An 18,534-nucleotide genomic window follows, 5' to 3' on the forward strand; every position below is an offset into this window, starting at 1 on the left:
TACACTATTCCCAAATATGTTCCCAAACCTACATTACCAAACATTAGCACAGAAGAAAATCAAAACTTGTAATGACAACATCACTACATATCTTTCTCCCCCGTCCCGAGAAATCACATTACAGTACCACTACCATTATTATTTTCTCGGCAGATAAGCATCAGTGATGGTGGAGGGGCCGCCACATTATCAGCAAGTTGTTTATTACAATTTTACAAGATTTTTTCTTCTATATTTTTCAGGTAAAAACACCTATCTGTAGCAATTGCGCAGTGTCCAGATTGTCAACATTTAGTGCAAAATTCTTTACCGTACTTTCACATTTATTTACTGTATATATACAATACTAAAATTAATAGTATGTATGTAATCAAAACAAACCTCACGTCATGGCCGGCGAATTTCAAAATGAACACGGTGACGTCCGCTCCTTCCGTAAGGTTGTCAAAACTTTGTCCGAGGCGCGCTCCGGTGGACTCAAAATGCATTATTTGTGCCACCAGTATCTAGTAGTTTTGATATGTACCCATTAGGCATCATGATGGGCATTAGTTTGTGCTGCTGCACGCATAATGAATGGTACCTGATGCTTCACCTGGGTGATAATTATGGCGTAATTAATGTGGTTGGCATTGCGTTCTGTTACCCAGTAGCCATCATGTGTATCCAAGTTAGATCACTTAGTTCATGCTTCACATAGTTTGTTGTGCCCCACTGTACTTGTGGTTTATTTAGAACTATTATCATTCAACTGGAATATGAAAACGAAGTTCATTCAATATTTATTTATTTTGTTATACACAGACATTAGGAGTAATAAACTATTATAAATACCTCAGTAGAAGTGCTCTTACCAGGTGTTTCTACCAGTGTAAGTGCCTTCTACTACAAACGCCTCTGCACAAACGCCCCTGCACAAACGCCCCTGCACAAACGCCTCCCCTGGTACAAACGCCCCTGCGTACAACGCCATCCTCAACAAGCTACCTTAGAGGCTTCCACACTGTAGGAACAAATACCAAGATATTGGCATTTAATTTATAAAACCAATTGAAGAGTTTGATCCGTAAGTGAGATATTCAACCTCTCAATCCGCCGATTGATGTCCTGTATCCGTTTTACACCTTGCTGATACTTCACCTGTGGGACGAATAATATACAGTATTATAAAATGGGAAATTTTTGCAACCATAAACTAAACTGTGACCTACCACTGTAGTTACTAATGCTACTGTACATAATGTATCTTATATGTAATAATTTCCTTTGTGTATTTTTAATCATGTCCAATTCACAGTCTGAATGATATACAGCATTTTTGCCATTTTCTCAAGTTTTCTACAACTATAATCAAAATATTCGCATTGACTTCTAATCACAGTATACAATTGCCTTACAGTAGTGTACAGAACACCAACTTGTCTTTCTAGTAAGGTGGTAGGTCCCTTAAGGTGTGGGATGCTAGACAGTCGGTCACCTTGTTGTGTGTGTCTTTCCTATCCATCTATCTTGTAATAAATTCAAACCACCTGCAACGATTATATTTGTTTTTAGATACTCTACATCTGAATCACCGTTTATTTTATATCACAACCAATACAGCTATTGAGTGTTAACTTGTAATTGTATGTTCTAACGTATCTATTTTAAGTAATATATCAAAACATACAAATTATATAAAAAAAAAGGTTTCATAATCTCTCTAACTTTTGAGCATTACAGCACACTATTCTAATACAGTGTAACAGAACACCAATTTGCTCTTTCTAGTAATAAATAGTCCTCAAGGTGTACGCTAGACAGTAGTTGGTCACCCTTGTTGTGTCTAGTCCACCTATCTTGACAATCAAACCACCTGCAAAACATGATATATTTGTTTCTAGATACTCTACATCTGAATTAATTAAGCTTATTTATATCACAAACTAATACACACAATATTGAGGTTAACTTGTACTGTATGTTCTTAAATGCACTATTTTAAGTAATATATCAAGTTTTACAAATTATATAAAAAAGGTTTCAGTCTTAACTTTTTAGTATTACAGTACATTATTCTACCAGTGGTACAGAACACCAATTCTGTTCTTTTCTAAGTAAGGTGGTAGTCCTCAAGGTGTCGGATGCTAGACAGTCGGTCACCTTGTTGTGTCTGGTCCATCTATCTTGTACACCAAACCACCTGCAACATGATTATATTTGCTTTTAGATACTCTACATCTGAATTAAATCAAGCTTATTTTATATCACAAACCAATACACAATATTGAGGTTAACTTGAAATGTATGTTCTTAAATGCACTATTTTATAATATATCAAGTTTTGCTAAATTATAAAAAAGGTTTCAGTAATACTTTAACTTATACTGCAGTAAACACTATTTACAGTAGTGTACAGAACACCAATTCTGTTCTAGTAAGGTGGTGGTCCTCAAGGTGTGGATGCTAGACAGAATGGTCATCTGTTGTGTCTGATCCATCTATCTTGTACACACCAAACCACCTGCAACATGGTTTGATTTAGATCAATCTTAATTAGGCCTTAATGTATTACCAACAATACACAACATTTACTCCAGAATTTCTTGGAATCTAAACTTGCATTCTTATATATATGATATATCCATACACCAAACACCCTCCCATATCACCCACACAGAGCATTGTTCTTCTCGGCTGCAGCAGTCTTCATCTAGGCATCATCCCCACATGCCTTCACATAGTACATGCTATTTTTTTTGCATCACACTTTAACCGCACTCCATTCACCATTGCTTGAGCACACCACCATCCATGCATGAGCGCTCCCACTGTACTAAAGCGTCTCACCCACTACGAGGCCCCACCCCCACTGCACGAGGCACCCACCCCACTGCACGAAAGGCACCCACCCCACTGCAGCTGTCCGCCCACTATACGCAAGGCCCCACCCCACTGCAATGCAGGCCCCCACCCCCACTGCACGAGGCCCCACCCCCATTGTACGAGCGCCCCTGCACTGTACGAGCGCCCCTCCACCGCCCAATGCTCCTCCTTTCCTACCCTTCACACAAAGTAAGTTCCTCCTCTCGAGTCTTACTTCCATTAGTTTTTGGGGATGGCCATACTAAGGTACATAAGTAATTTACCTAAGAAGGCTTAAGTAACATGCTGGGTGTTACATCTTGCTCAAGGTGTCGGTCACTTCCTCTACATTGGCATTCACGTACGTCAGCTGTCACCTGCAACATGTTTAAAGTTGTAATTTATGTACAATGAAGATTAAACATACAATTTCCATCTACCACCAGACTATATGTACTTATACTATCCCCAATTGTTTATTTAAATACCTTATCTACAAAAGATCTTATTTTAAGTTGCATTAGTGTTTTAGTTTTCTTGATACCTCAACAACTAACATTTAGCACAACAATAGTATAGCCAATCATAACAAGCCTTCATCACCAATACTGCTACACTACTAAATCTCTCCACACTGCTTCATACACAACAGTTTACCACTGTTCACTTACTGAATCCTCCCTCCCTTCCTCCCACCCCTCAAGCCCCCTTAGGTATTCCCCTTGACAACTTGGTCACATTTAGCTTGAATGAAAAACTTTACCAACACACCTGCTCACCCCATATGCCAACACACAAGCCATATTGTCCCCCCCCCCCCACCCTAATTACAACAAGCCACACCCACACAATGTTTAATGATTTCACAAGTCCCACAAGCTTCCCTTGCCTAAATAAAACTCCGTAAGTTGACTTTACCTGTTCTGGCATTTTAAGTTATTTCTCCTTAGGTTCAGTATGATGTTACTTCTGGCCAGCTTAACCTGAGGAGAAAGTCAGTACAGTACACGATTAGATTTTGAAAAGGAAACTGCAAAGTACGCAAGCTATTGATTTTTAATAATTTAAACAAGTGAAATTTTTTCTAGCTTAACTTTCTGAATTCATGATCAGTTAACTTGTGGCAAATTTTAAGTTACATTTTTAATATATTTGTTATCCAATATATAAACTATATAATAGGTAACTTAATATTAATTTGGGTTAGTCTAGATTAGTTACATTTTATCTATGTTAGGCTGATTAGGTTAGTTAATTTGTTAGTTAAAACCCACCTACTAACAACCAGCTTTACTTACTATTAATCACATTACTACTACTAATGCTCACTAATACTGTAACTAATTGGCATTTAGTCCTGTACATTTTTATAGCACTTTATTAAGCTTTCCCAAATCTCTACAGCTAATCTTAATTTGACTCCCAGCTCAGTTTATCTAGACAGTCCAAACAGCTCTCCAGAGCCCATTGTAAAATTGCAGTTTCGTCGAATATGCCCTCGTAGTTTAGAAATTCGTTTATCCTGTGTATTTTGGGTCGATTCAATGAAATGTGGCCTTTATTTCCAGGGGAAAGCACCCTCTTTAGAATTATATCCCCCCCCCCAAAAAAGCATGGAAATCTTTAAAACTCCTTTCTGACATTCTTTGCTCCCTGGTTAAAATGGTGTTAGAAATACTCCAATAAGGAGATCTAAAGGTTGGGGATGGTTAAAAGTCAGGCATGTACTGGCCGAAACTGCAATAATACCGAGCCCTCCAACACACACACAGTCCTCCAACACACACACACACACACACAGTCCTCCAACACACACACACAGTCCTCCAACACAGTCCCAACACACACACACACACACACACAGTCCCTCCAACACACACACACACACACACACAGTCCTCCAACACACACACACACACACACACAGTCCTCCAACACACACACACACAGTCAGTCACACACACACACACAGTTCCCCAGAGCCCTCCAACACACACAGTCAGTCACACACACACAGCCCTCCAGAGCCCTCCAACACACACACACACAGTCAGTCACACACACGCACACACACAGTCCTCCCAACACACACACACAGTCAGTCACACAGTTCTCCAGAGCCCTCCAACACACAGTCAGTCACACACACACAGTTCTCCAGAGCCTCCAACACACACACACACACACAGTCAGTCACACACACACACACACAGTTCTCCAGAGCCCTCCAACACACACACAGTCAGTCACACACACACACACAGTTCTCCAGAGCCCACTCAACACTGGGTCAGTACTTTGGTTCTCCAGAGCCCTCCAACACACACACACACAGTCAGTCACACAAGTTCTCCAGAGCCTCCAACACACACACAGTCAGTCACACACACACACACACACACACAGTTCTCCAAATCCCAACACACACACACAGTCAGTCACACACACACAGTTCTCCAGAGCCACTCCAACACACACACACACACAGTTCTTCCAGGCCTCGCCACACACACACACACACAGTCCTCCAACACACACACACACACACACAGTCCTCCAGAGCTCTACAACACACAGTTCTCCAGAGCCCTCCAACACACACACACACACACACACAGTCCTCCAGAGCCCTCCAACATTCAGTCAGCCAGGTCCCACACACACACCCTCCACTGCCCAGTGTAGGAGCACAGTGTTGAGTGGTTTATGGGCTGACCATAATAGCTAAGATAATATATAAGTAACTTAACTGATGAGGCTGAAGTAACATGCTGGGTGTTAAGTCTTGCTCAAGGTTCTGTCACTTCTCCATTGGCCTTCAAGTACACCAGCTGTCACCTGCAACATGCTTAAAGTTGTAATTTACGTAGAATGAAAATTAAACTTGCAACTTCCATCTACCACTACACCACGTGTACTCACTGTCCCCAACTGTTTACATAAACCATTACCTCCACACTAAAACTATAGCATTTTTAGATCTCATGGTGTTGTCCCGACCTCCGTAAAGTGTCATTAATGCAAGAACGAATGTAAGTGTCGTCAAGACCAACACATGTGGTAACTCCAACGAGAACCAGGCCAATAAGGTACGAAATAAGGGATTCCAACAAATGGCGAGTCGGTTAGATTAGGTCCGGTTTATGTTTTTATAGTTTTTTTTTTTTTTTGCATTTTTCATTCGCCGAGCCAATATTTTTTTCGGGAAACACCTCACCAAAAAAATCTATAAAAAACGACCAATTTCCGACGGAAATGGAGGTCATAACCGATCTAAACACAAATACGCTAATATTTTGTTTTACTTTCTAATTGTTGTGTGCACATACAAATGGACCTTTTGTCACCAGGAGACAACCAAGGAACCTCCAGGTTACGTTACGTTACGTTGTTAGGTTAGTTATGGTGCTTTTTGGTTGTTGACCAATGGGTTTTTCCGATTGTAAAATCCATGGTTGTCCACTTAAAAAAATTACCAGGAACCTTAATGTTACGGGATTTAATATATACTGTATTCTGAAACGTCTCGCCCTCTAGCCTAGCCTAGCCTAGCCCAGCCCCGCTCCTCCCCGCCCCGCTCCCATCCCCGCCCGGCTCCATCCCTGCCTCACCCCCACCACACCACCTGCTGGCCCCACCTCACCTCACCTTGCCCGGCTCCCTACCTCGCCCTGCCCCTGCCCTCGCCCCCCACCTCACCAAGCCCGGCCCCACCACCTCACCTTGCCCGGCCCCCACCTCGCCTGGCCCTTCCCACGCCTCGCCCCACCTCACCCAAGCCCGGCCCCTACCTCACCTCCTCACTTTGCCTGGCTCTCACCTCACCCGCCTGCCTGGCTCCCATCTGCTCCCCCGCCCGGCCGGCCCATCCCCCGCCTCGGCCCGGCCTCCTGTCTGCCTCGCCTACCCAGACCGGCTGGCTGGCTCCTCCCTCCCTCCTCCCTTCCTCCTCCTCCTCCTCCTCCCCCCGACTCCCCACCTCGCCTCGCCAAGCCTGGTCCCTACCTCACCCTGTCTCAGCCTGCCTGCCCGGCCTCCCTGCCTCACCCTGCCCGCTCCCTCCTCCTCCTCCCTGCCCCACCCCGCCTGGCTCCCTCCTCCTCCCTCCCTCCTCCTCGACTCCCCACTGCCCGCCAAGCCCGGTTCCCACCACCTGTCTCCAGCTCGCCCTGCCCGGCTCCTCCCTTGCCTCACCCCTGCCCGGCTCCCTCTCCTCCCTTGCCTCACCCCTGCCCGGCTCCCTCCTTGCCTCACCCCGCCCGGCTCCCTCCCTCCTCCCTCCTCCTTCCTTCCTTCCTTCCTTCCTCTTCCTCCTCACCCTGACTCCCCAACCTGCTCCCGCTGGGCCCGGCTCCCTACCTCACCCGTCTCAACCTCGCCTGCCCGGCTCCCTCCCTTGCCTCACCCCCGCCCGGCCCTCCTCCTCCCTCCCTCGCCTCACCCCTGCCCGGCTGGCTCCTCCTCCCACGCCTCACCCTGCCTGGCCTCCTCCCTCCCACGCCTCACCCCGCCCGGCTCCTCCCTCCTCCCTCCCACGCCACCCCGCCCGGCTCCCTCCTCCTCCCTCCTCCGCCTCACCCCGCCCGGCTCCCTCCTCCCTCCCTCGCCTCACCCCCTGCCCGGCCTCCTCCTCCATCACCCCTGCCCGGCTCCTCCTCGCCACACCCCCCCGGCTCCCTCCCCCTCCTCGCTCGCCTCGCCCGGCTAGAACCTTTAATAAATTGTTTCAACTCCCAGAAATCGTAGCTAAAGAGTAAGCAAAGAACTAGCCAGTAAAAATACATCTTAATTCCGCAAAAAATACTTCTATTTGTGTTATATCTAGTGAATGCGGCGCAGTTGTCAATGGTGAATACAGTGGTGGTGATGAACTGCGCAGTTGTTGAGTTATGACCACCCGGCTCCCCCATAAGTGTGTTGGGCTTCGAAGCAAGAAATAAAAAATAAATAAAACGGTAATCTAACCCAATCTGGTCATTGTACTCACTTACTGGTTAATTATTACCTAAATACTGATGAACGGTTTACGCTCGTTACTCACTACCGGCTCATAGTTTAGGCTCGTTTGTCATGACTCATTTGGCGGTATATTTGCCAAAAACATTAAGAAATTACTGGTTAGACGTTAGAGAGCCACTTAATATAATACTAATGTATTTGTTTAAGCTGCACAGTAGGTACCATGGGCCTTAGAGCCCAGTGAAACTTGGGGATACGACCCTATGAACTGCAACAACCGGCCGGCAAGTTTTTGACTTAAATCGGCATTTATTACGCCATAATTAAGTATATTAAACACTACCCAAAAGAATAACCATTTCTCTTGGCCATTTTGACTGTAGGCAGTCGGGCAAAAAATGTACACGTATATAAAGGAGACTAGAGGAGCGGCGCTTACCTGCTTGTCAGCTGCAGTCAGTGAGTGGCGAGTGGTCGGTGAGGAAAGGGACGAAGGCGAGTTAGTCGAGGCCTTATATGTCAAGGTTCACAGTGACGTCACGAAGCTTCACTGAATCATTTTTTTGCTTCATTGAAGCATTTGAAGCTTCGAACTTGTATATACGTTAAAATACGTAAAAACGTCAAATTTGTGGCCCGATTTCACTTTTCATTAACTTTAAGGGAATAATACAACGAAAACAGTGTCCCAGAAGGAAAAGAAAAGCAAAAACAAAGCGAAACGGCTCTATGAGCGGCAGTTTTTGGAGTAACTATTATATTCAATCACAGAAAACGGAGCAGATATATTTAATCACAGAAAACGGAGCAGGAGTAACTATTATATTTAATCACAAAACGGAGGGGTAACTATTATATTTAATCACAAAATGGAGGGGTAACTATTATATTTAATCACAAAATGGAGGGGTAACTATTATATTTAATCACACAAAACGGAGCAGGAGTAACTATTATATTTAATCAGTGTTCAGTCGCAGCCAATATATTAAATATTGACCTCATAGATAATTTTTATAATTTTTCTATTCAGCTTGTTTATATGTTGAGAGTCTCGGTCTGTCCTTCACTGCCGCCAACAGTAGTGAAGTAGTTGGGTTGGTTGGTGATACAGAGATGAACCATTAGCTCAGAGGTTAAGAGTACTGCTTACTGTTCATGGTGGTCATATACTCCTATTGGTATTATTTCTGGTTATGTGTGTATTCTTAGCCCTTATCAGCCGCTTTAACAAGAGTTTTATTGTGTATATAATGTGCTTTATTTATTAACAGCTTTTAGGAGTATTACAATATTGAAAACGGTCGTATTTTTATAATTTATTAACAATGTCCTTATTTTATGCTGTCAGTCCATTAATTTACACATGACGTCTCAATAAGGTTAAACAGGGACAATTTCAACAGTTTATTGATCTTTATTGGGAATTTATCACATGTTCAGGAAAAATACATCATGGATACTAGAGTTGAGCACTTGGAGGCTTTATTAATACATTACACCATAAAACAAGAGAAACAATATTTGTAATACAATAAAGTACACATTAGGGTGTGAACTACACATACAAGATTATTATATAGTACATAATGTAATAGACCTAAGAGGGTGACACAAGATGTCTGGGGTCAGGTTGTATGAGGGTGATTAATCAAAAGTTTATTCACTGAAATTTTAATATTTAGAAAACCTTTTTCTTTTAACAAAAAACGAAGCTACTGAAGTATGTGGTCTACAGAGCTGGTGCTACTGTGGTATGTGGTCTACAGAGCTGGAGCTACTGTAGTATGTGCTCTACAGAGCTGGAGCTACTGTGGTCTACAGAGCTGGTGCTACTGTGGTATGTGGTCTACAGAGCTGGTGCTACTGTGGTATGTGGTCTGCAGAGCTGGAGCTACAGTGGTCTACAGAGCTGGTGCTACTGTAGCCTCCTGTCACATTGGTGGTGTTGGTGATGTAGCCTCTTGTCATCTGGTGGTGGTGCCTCAGTCGTAGGGTGGTGGTGGTGCCTCAGTCATCTGGTGGTCGTGGTGGTCAACTGGTGGTGGTAGTGCCTCAGTCATCTGGTGGTGGTGGTTGGTGCTTCAGTCATCTGGTGGTGGTGGTGGTGGTGCCCTCAATCATCTGGTGGTGGTGGTGGCTGGTGCCTCAGTCATCTGTCTGGTGGTGGTGCCTCCAGTCATGGTGGTGGTGGCTGGTGCCTCAGTCATCTGGTGGTGGTGGTGGCTGGTGCCTCAGCCATCTGGTGGTGGTGGTGGTCCTCAGTCATCTGGTGGTGGTGGTGGCTGGTGCCTCAGTCATCTGGTGGTGGGTGGGTGCCTCAGTCATCTGGTGGTGGTGGTGGCTGGTGCCTCAGTCATCTGGCGATAGTTGTGGTGGTGCCTCAGTCATCTGGTGGTGGCTGGTGCCTCAGTCATCTGGTGGTGGTGGTGGCTGGTGCCCTGGCTGGCCTGGCGATAGTTGTGGTGGTGTAGGAGAGGGTCTCGAGGTGAGGGAGGGGGTGTAGGAGAGGGTCTGGAGGTGAGGGAGGGGGGTGTAGAAGAGGGTCTGAGGTGAGGGAGGGGTGTAGGAGAGGTCCGAGGTGAGGGAGGGGGTGTAGGGAGAGGGTCTGAGGTCAGGAAGGGGTGGGAGAGGGTCCGGGGTGGAGGGAGGTGGGTGTAGGAGAGGGTCGGAGGTGAGGGAGGGGTATAGAGAGGGTCGGAGGTGAGGGGAGGTGTAAGAGAGGGTCTGAGGTGAGGGAGGGGTGTAGAGAGGTCGGGGGTGAGGGGAGGTGGTGTAGGGAGAGGGTCGGGAGAGAGGGAGGGGGTGTAGGGAGAGGTGGAGAGGGAGGGGTGAGGAGAGGGTCGGGGGGGAGGGGAGGTGGTGTAGGAGAGGGTCGGAGGTGAGGGAGGAGGTGTAGGGAAAGGGTCCGGAGGTGAGGAGGAGGTGTAGAGAGGGAGGAGGAGTAGGAGGGTCCGAGGTGAGGGAGGACGTAGGGAGAGGGTCGAGGAGGGAGGAGGTGTAGGGAGAGGGTCTGGAGGTGAGGGAGGTGTAGGAGAGGGTCTGAGGTGATGGAGGATGTAGGGAGAGGGCTTGGATGAGGGAGGAGGTGTAGGGAGAGGGGTTGGAGGCGAGGGAGGAGGTAGGAGAGGGTCTGAGGTGAGGGAGGGGGGTGTAGGAGAGGGGTCTGGAGGTGAGGGAGGAGGTGTAGGGAGAGGGTCTGAGGTGAGGGGAGGAGGTGTAGGAGAGGGTCTGAGGTGGGGAGGGGGGTGTAGGGGAGAGGGTCTGAGGGGAGGAAGGTGTAGGAGAGGGTCTGAGGTGAGGGAGACGTGTGGGAGAGGGTCGGAGGTGAGGAGGAGGTGTAGGAGAGGCCTGAGGTGAGGGAGGAGGTGTAGGAGAGGGGCTGGAGGTGAGGGGAGGAGGTGGGAGAGGGGTCCGAGGTGGGAGGAGGAGGTGTAGGAGAGGGTCTGAGGTGAGGGAGGAGGTGTAGGGAGAGGGTCGGGGTGAGGGAGGAGGTGTAGGAGAGGGCCGAGGTGAGGGGAGGGGGTGTAGGGAGAGGGCTGGAGGTGAGGGAGGAGGTGAGGAGAGGGGTCTGAGGTGAGGGGAGGGGGTAGGGAGAGGTTCGGAGGTGAGGGAGGAGGTGGGAGAGGGTCGGGAGGCGAGGGGAGGACGTGTAGGGAGAGGGTCGGGGGTGGAGGGAGGACGTGTAGGAGAGGGTCGGAGGTGAGGGAGGAGGTGTAGGGAGAGGGTCGGACGTGGAGGAAGGAGGTAGGGAGAGGGTTGGAGGTGAGGGAGGAGGTGTGAGGAGAGGGTCGAGGTGAGGGAGGAGGTGTAGAGAGAGGGCTGAGGTGAGGGAGGAGGTGTAGCAGGAGAAGGCCAGGAGGAGGGAGGAGGTGTAGGAGAGGTTGGAGGTGAAAGAGGACGTGTAGGAGAGGGTCGGAGGCGAGGGAGGAGGTGTAGGAGATGGTTGAGGAGGAGGAGGTGTAGAGAGGGCCGGAGGTGAGGGAGGAGGTGTAGGGAGAGGGGTCGAGGTGAGGGAGGAGGGGGAGGAGAGGGGTTGGAGGTGAGGGAGGACGTAGGGTGAGGGCCGGGAGGGAGGAGGTGTAGGAGAGGTCGGGATGAGGGGGAGGTAGGAGAGGGTCGGAGGCGAGGGAGGAGGGTGTAGGAGAGGGTCGGAGGCGAGGGAGGAGGTGTAGGAGAGGGTCGGAGTGAGGGGGAGGAGGTGTAGGGAGAGGGTCGGAGGCGAGGGAGGAGGTAGGAGGGGTCGGATGTGAGGGAGGAGGTGTAGGAGAGGGTCTGAGGAGGAAGGTGGGGAGAGGGTCTGAGGTGAGGGAGGACGTGTTGGAGAGGGTCGGAGGTGAGGGGAGGAGGTGTAGGAGAGGGGCCTGGAGGTGAGGGGAGGAGGTGTAGGGAGAGGGTCGGGAGGTGAGGGGAGGGAGGTGTAGGGAGAGGGGTCCGAGGGTGAGGGGAGGAGGTGTAGGAGAGGGTCTGAGGTGGGAGGGGAGGAGGTGGGAGAGGGTCGGAGGTGAGGGGAGGAGGTGGGAGAGGGTCGGAGGTGAGGGAGGGGGTGTAGGAGAGGGTCGGAGACAGGAGGTGTAGGGAGAGGGTCTGAGGTGAGGGAGGGGTGTAGGGAGAGGTCTGGAGGTGAGGAGGAGGTGTAGGGAGAGGGGTCGGGAGGCGAGGGGAGGACGGGTAGGAGAGGGTCAGGGGTGAGGGGAGGACGGGGTAGAGAGGGGTCGGAGGTGAGGGAGGAGGTGGGGAGAGGGCCGGAGGTGAGGAAGGAGGTGTAGGAGAGGGTTGGAGGTGAGGGAGGAGTGTAGGAGAGGTCGGAGGTGAGGAGGAGGTGTAGGGAGAGGAGGAGAGGTCGGAGGGTGAGGGAGGAGGTGTAGGGGGTCAGGAGGTGAGGGAGGAGGTGTAGGGGAGAGGGTTGGAGGTGAAAGAGGAGTGTAGGAGAGGGTCGGAGGCGAGGGAGGAGTGTAGGGAGGTTGGAGGTGAGGGAGGAGGTGTAGGAGGTCGGAGGTGAGGGAGGAGGTGTAGGAGAGAGGTCGGAGGTGAGGGAGGAGGTGGGAGAGGGTTAGGTGAGGGAGGACGTGTGGGTGAGGTCGGAGGCGAGGAGGGAGGTGTAGAGAGGGTCCGGATGTGAGGGGGAGGTGTAGAGGAGAGGGTCGGAGGCGAGGGAGGAGGTGTGGGAGAGGGTCGGAGGCAGGGAGGGAGGGTGTAGGGAGAGGGGTCGGAGGTGAGGGAGGAGGTGTAGGGGAGGGGTCGGAGGCAGGGAGGAGGTGTAGGAAAGGTCGGATGTGAGGAGAGTGTAGAGGAGGGTCGGAGGCAGGGAGGAGGGTGTGGGAGAGGGTTGGAGGTGAGGAGGACGTAGGAGAGGGTCCGAGGTGAGGGAGGAGATGTAGGGAGGGTGGAGGGCGACAGAGGAGGGAGTGTGGGGAGAGGGCCCAGGTGAGGGAGGGAGGAGGTGTAGGGAGAGGGCCCGAGGTGGGGAGGGGGTGTGGGAGAGGGTCGAGTGAGGGAGGGGGTGTAGGAGAAGGGTCTGAGGTGTGGGGAGGAGGGTGTGGGGAGAGAGGGCCGGAGGTGAGGGAGGAGGTGTAGGAAGGGTCAAGGTAGGAGGGAGGGTGTAGGAGGGTCCGAGTGAGGAGGTGTAGGAGAGGGTCTGGTGAGAAGGGGAGTGAGAAGGTCTGAGTGAGAGGGTGTAGGAGAGAGGTACAGGTGGGGAGGAGTTAGGGAGAGGGTCGAGGTGAGGGAGGGGGGTGTAGGAAGGGTCTAGGTGAGGAGGAGGTGTGGAGAGGGTACGAGGTGAGGAGGGGGGGGTGTAGGAGAGGGGTCGGAGGTGAAGGAGGGTGTAAGAGGTCCGGAGGTGAGGAGGAGGTGTAGGGAGTGCAAGGTGAGGGAGGGTGTGGAGAGAGGTCGGAGGTGAGGGAGGGAGGTGTGGGAGAGGGTTCGAGGTGAGGGAGGGTGGGAGGAGGTCAGGTGAGGGGAGGGAGGAGGTGTGGGGAGAGGGTCAGGTGAGGAGGAGGTGTAGGGAGAGGGGTCCGAGGTGAGGGGAGGGGTAGGAGGAGGGTCCAGGGTGGGGAAGGTGTGGGAGAGGGTCCGGAGTGAGGGAGGACGTGTTGGAGAGGGGTCGGGAGGTGGGGAGGAGGGTGTGGGGAGTGAGGAGGAGTGTAGGAGAGGTCGGAGGTGAGGGAGGAGGTGTAGGAGAGGGGTCGGAGGTGGGGAGGAGATGTAGGAGAGGTCGGAGGGAGAGGAGGAGGTGTAGGAGAGGGCCCGGGGTGAGGGAGGAGGTGTGGGAGAGGGTCCGAGGTGAGGGGGGGACATGTAGGAGAGGGTCAGGTGAGGGAGGACATGTGGGAAGGGTCAGGAGAGGGACGGAGGAGGGAGGGAGGACATGTAGGGGAGGGTCCGGAGGCTGAGGAGGTGAGGGAAGGACATGTAGGGAAGGTTGGAGGCGACGAGGAGGAAGGAGAGGGCCCAGTGAGGGAGGAGGAGGTGAGAAGGGCCCTGAGGTAAGGAGGGGGTGTAGGAGAGGGTCCGAGGTGAGGGAGGGTGTAGGAGAGGTCCTGGGGTGTGGGAGGAGGTGTGAGAGGGCCAGGTGAGGGAGGAGGTGTGGAGAGGTCGAGGGTAAGGGAGGGTGTAGGAGAGGGTCCGAGGTGAGGGGAGGTGTAGGGAGAGGTCTGAGGTGAGAGGGGGGTGAAGGAGAGAGGGTCAGGGTGAGGAGGGGGTGTAGGAGAGGGTACGAGGTGAGGGGGAGGGTGTAGGGAGAGGGTCCGAGGTGGTCTAGTCACATCTGTAGTGGTGGTGAGTGCCTCCCAGTCATCTGGTGGTGGTGGTGAGGTATTTGCTTCCAGTCATCTGGTGGTGGTGGTGCCTCCTGTCATCTGGTGGTGGTGGTGCACTCACCAATGCATCTGGTGGTGGTGGTGTTGCCTCAGTCATCTGGTGGTGGTGGTGCCTCCTGTCATCTAGTGAGTAGTGGTGCCTCCTGTCACATCTGAGAGTAGTAGTAGTGCCTCCTGCATCTGGTAGTAGTACTTCCCAGTCATCACAAAAGTGAAATTAGTAGTAGTATTTGCTTCCAGTCATCTAGTAGTGAGTAGTGCCTCAATGCATCACAGTAGTAGTACCTCCTGTCATCTGAGTAGTGAGTATTTGCCTCAGTCATCCTGTAGTGAGTGGTAGTGGCTGGTACACTCCTGTCATCTGGTGAGTAGTATTTACCTCCCAGTCATCTGGTGGTGAGGTGGTGCCTCCTGTCATCTGGTGGTGGTGGTGCCTCCTGTCATCTGGTGGTGGTGGTGCCTCCTGTCATCTGGTGGTGGTGGTGCCTCACCAATGCATCTGGTGGTGGTGTTGTTGCCTCAGTCATCTGTGGTGGTGGTGGTGGCTGGGTGCCTCCACCATCTGGTAGTGAGTATTTGCCTCAGTCATCACAGTGGTAGTGGTACCTCCTCATCTAGTAGTGAGTAGTGCCTCACTGTCTCTAGTAGTAGTAGTACCTCACATAAATAAAAGTAGTAGTACTTCAATTTATCACAGTAGTAGCAGGTATTGCAATCATCACAGTAGTAGTACCTCACAATGCATCACAGGTAGTAGTAGCAGTGCCTCCTGTCATGCAGTGGTAATTACTTCCAGTCATCTGGTGAGTAGTGTTGCCTCCAGAATCATCTGGTAGCAGTGAGCCCTCCCCTGTCATCTGGTGGTGGTGTTGCCTCAGTCATCACAGTGGTAGTGGTGCCTCCTGTCATCTGGTAGTGGTAGTGGTACTTCACATTCATCTGGTAGTGAGGTAATTGCTTCCAGTCATCTAGTGAGTGGTAGTGCCTCCTGTCATCACAGTAGTAGTGGGTACTCACAATAATCTGGTGGTGGTGCCTCCTGTCATCTGGTGGTGGTGGTGTTGCTTCAGTCATCTGGTGGTGGTGGTGCCTCCTGTCATCTGGTGGTGGTGGTGGTGTAGCCTCTGTCATCAGCCTGTCCCTTGTTCTTCACTTCTGTAAGGTTAGATGATATAAATAGTTATATAGATTTAATAATAAATAGATAGATTCACAGACTTACTAATTGGCAAAGCCATCAGATACTTATTTACAGTAAGGTCCTTTGCTTAGGCTAGGTCTCTCATCAGTAATAGAATGTCTACAGGAGAAGTAGTGAAAGTTTTCTGATAAATTTAACAAGCATAGAAAAGGAGAAACTCAGCTCTTATAATGTCAAGATTAACCTCGCTCCCTTGTTTTAAATAATCGTTAATTTGGCTTTTAGCTTCTGTGTTAAGGCAGAGTGTATTGATGATCAGGAATAGTCTAAGTGACTTTGTATGAGTGCCAAGCAAAGGTTGCTAGGGGCATCAGCTGAGACATATGACATTTATATAAACAAATTGTTTATCCTAACATTAGTTTTACTTATTATATTATCTACAATTTATTCTCCAGATGAAGAAAGTCAAGAGTTAGTCTAAGGTATTTCACTCAGTTTACAGTTGAGATGGGTTCAGTCTCACATTGTGGTAAAACTCCCCAAAGTTGGACTCGGTCTGAATTATCGGTGCGCATGCCGAGTTGTAATTGGCCGCCTGACACAACACCAGTCTCTCACCAACTGCCAGATAATGTGATGGCATCCAGCCAGTGCTGGATTTAGGCACAAGGTAAGTAAGCTACAGCTTAGGGCCTCACATTATGAGGGCCCTCTAAATATGTTTGAGATACAGTAATTAAAAAGATTTGTTATGAACCAAATTGCCCAGGCTTAAATAACTTATTTCATTTGCAGGTCAGAAAATTCAGTCTAATACTGTTAATAATTTTAAAGTATCATTTGGAAACCATATAAATTAATTTTTCAATTCATCCATTCACTGACTCATGTTAGCTGTGTGGCAGTTGATTGCTGCCTAGATGCAGTAAATTTGGTTGTTGTTGTGTAACAAATATATACTTTCTTCTCAGCCTCTACAAAACCCTGGGCAGCACTCAAATTATTCTTGAATCCTGACTCTACAGTACCAAAACATCTGCTGACATTAAACTAGGTGAGAAGCAAAGGCTACTGCAGCCATAGGCCCATAGGTGAATTATACAGTAATTCAATTATGTACTGTAATGATACTTTTACTCATGTCCTTACTAATGTATTAATGACAGTGAAGAAGGTGAAACAAGAAGAAAGCTGATATTCTTCCTGAGAAAACTGAGGAACTGGAATGTGTCTTCATGTTCATTAGTTAGATCAATTCCACAAACCACCAAGACCCTACAGGACCCACACATTGGCCTTAGCACATGTACAAAGCTTTACACATTGCTCACTAACTTCTTGAAATAAATCCTAGAATATTTAGATGAAATTGGACTCAAAGCAAAAGGAGACCTGCCAGATGTAGAGTACAGGTGTGTGAATAAAAGGGAGTGAGAAAAAACAAGTCAGTGATGGTGATGCAGCAAATGATGATGACAGGATTTCTCCAAGAGACAAATTTTGAGTAAAATCCTTTATTCCCATGATGGATGCCCTTGAAATCAGTGTGAAAAAAGACAGCCATATACAGTACAATAATGTTGCAAAAATATAAATTTTTTTTGTTGATTTAGAAGAGGAACAGTTGTGTGACAGTGTAAAGTTTCTGGTGAAAGACTATCCTGATGATATTGATGTTAACCTTGTTGGGGAAGTAAAGCTTTTTAATGTTTATACCAAGAAAAATTATTCTAATAAAGGATATTTATGCCACTAGGACCTCTATCAAGTCATCGTCCAAGATAAGATTCATTTGGCCTTCCCTAATGTAGAAGCAATATTGTGGCTACTTTTCAGTCTAATGGTAACAAACTGCTCAGGAGAAAGGTAAATTCTGTAGCTGAAAAGGATTAAGAATGAACTATGGACATCAATGCTGTGAGAAACGTTCTCTGCATTAAGCATTATGTGAATAGAAAGTGAAAAATTTGTAGCTTATCATTGGACGACTTCATCCATGACTTTGCTTTTGGGAAAATATGAAAGAAATTTTTTTAAATTTTATGTGATGTTCAAACAGAAGAGACAGTGCCAGTTGCATTACTGCTTCCATTTACTAAGGGTTGATCTGTGCAATGTGTTATGTTAAATGTATTCAATTTCATATTTGTTGGTTAAGAATTCATAAGGTATTTTATAATGGAAATAAGGCTTTTCTACAATGTATATGTTATTTAGATTATAAACTGTTCATTGCATCTTTGCCTATGTATACTGTATATGTAAATACATAGCTTTATCATTTATTTTTTTATTGACCTTTATGTTAGAATATAATACACCCTTTCTCATTATTATATACTTTATTTTTGTTATGGTATGAGGCCTCTAAATCTTGACATAGCTTAGGGCTTCAGCATATCATAATCCAGCCCTCCATCTACCACTGATTGTAGTGTTTATATATGGTAGTTACTACAGTACAGTACAGTACAGTACAGTACAGTACAATACAGTACAGTACAGCACAGCACAGCACAGTACAGCACAGCACAGTACAGCACAGCACAGCACTGTACAGTACTGTACATATTTCTACCTTAATGTTAAGCATGTCACTAGCCAAAGTGCAGTGCCTCTCTCCACCCACCAAGGCTCCAGCAATCATATAGGAAAAGTAAGTGTCCTGGAGTGTTCAGTTGTTATTATGCTTTTAAAAGTTAATATCAAATGAAGACAATTATTTAAAAGGTACTGGATACAGGGAAGTGTACAGATGAGGTGTGT

At 48.4% G+C, this 18,534-nt stretch overlaps 1 protein-coding gene and 1 long non-coding RNA gene across 3 annotated transcripts in view; one reads left to right on the forward strand and one right to left on the reverse strand.

The window, feature by feature from the left end:
• The first annotated feature begins 266 nt into the window (after nt 1-266).
• LOC121870284 lies at nt 267-17,995 on the forward strand. Its single transcript, XR_006089691.1, has 5 exons — nt 267-294; nt 3,795-3,881; nt 5,824-5,933; nt 16,224-16,438; nt 16,740-17,995. It is a non-coding gene; the product is annotated as an uncharacterized LOC121870284 (long non-coding RNA).
• Nucleotides 15,657-18,534, reverse strand: part of LOC121870283 (DNA polymerase theta-like) — a 37,482-nt gene continuing 34,604 nt past the window's right edge. For both annotated transcript variants that reach the window (XR_006089689.1, XM_042372070.1), the window contains one exon: nt 15,657-15,779. Coding sequence is in view for 1 of the 2 variants with exons in the window: in XM_042372070.1 (XP_042228004.1) it covers nt 15,721-15,779 (59 nt within the window). In the remaining variant the exon portion in view is untranslated. The remainder of the gene's footprint in view (nt 15,780-18,534) is intronic.

The sequence above is a fragment of the Homarus americanus genome, unplaced genomic scaffold (genome assembly GCF_018991925.1).
Source record: "Homarus americanus isolate GMGI-L3 unplaced genomic scaffold, GMGI_Hamer_2.0 scaffold18710, whole genome shotgun sequence".
Classification (NCBI taxonomy): Eukaryota; Metazoa; Arthropoda; class Malacostraca; order Decapoda; family Nephropidae; genus Homarus; species Homarus americanus.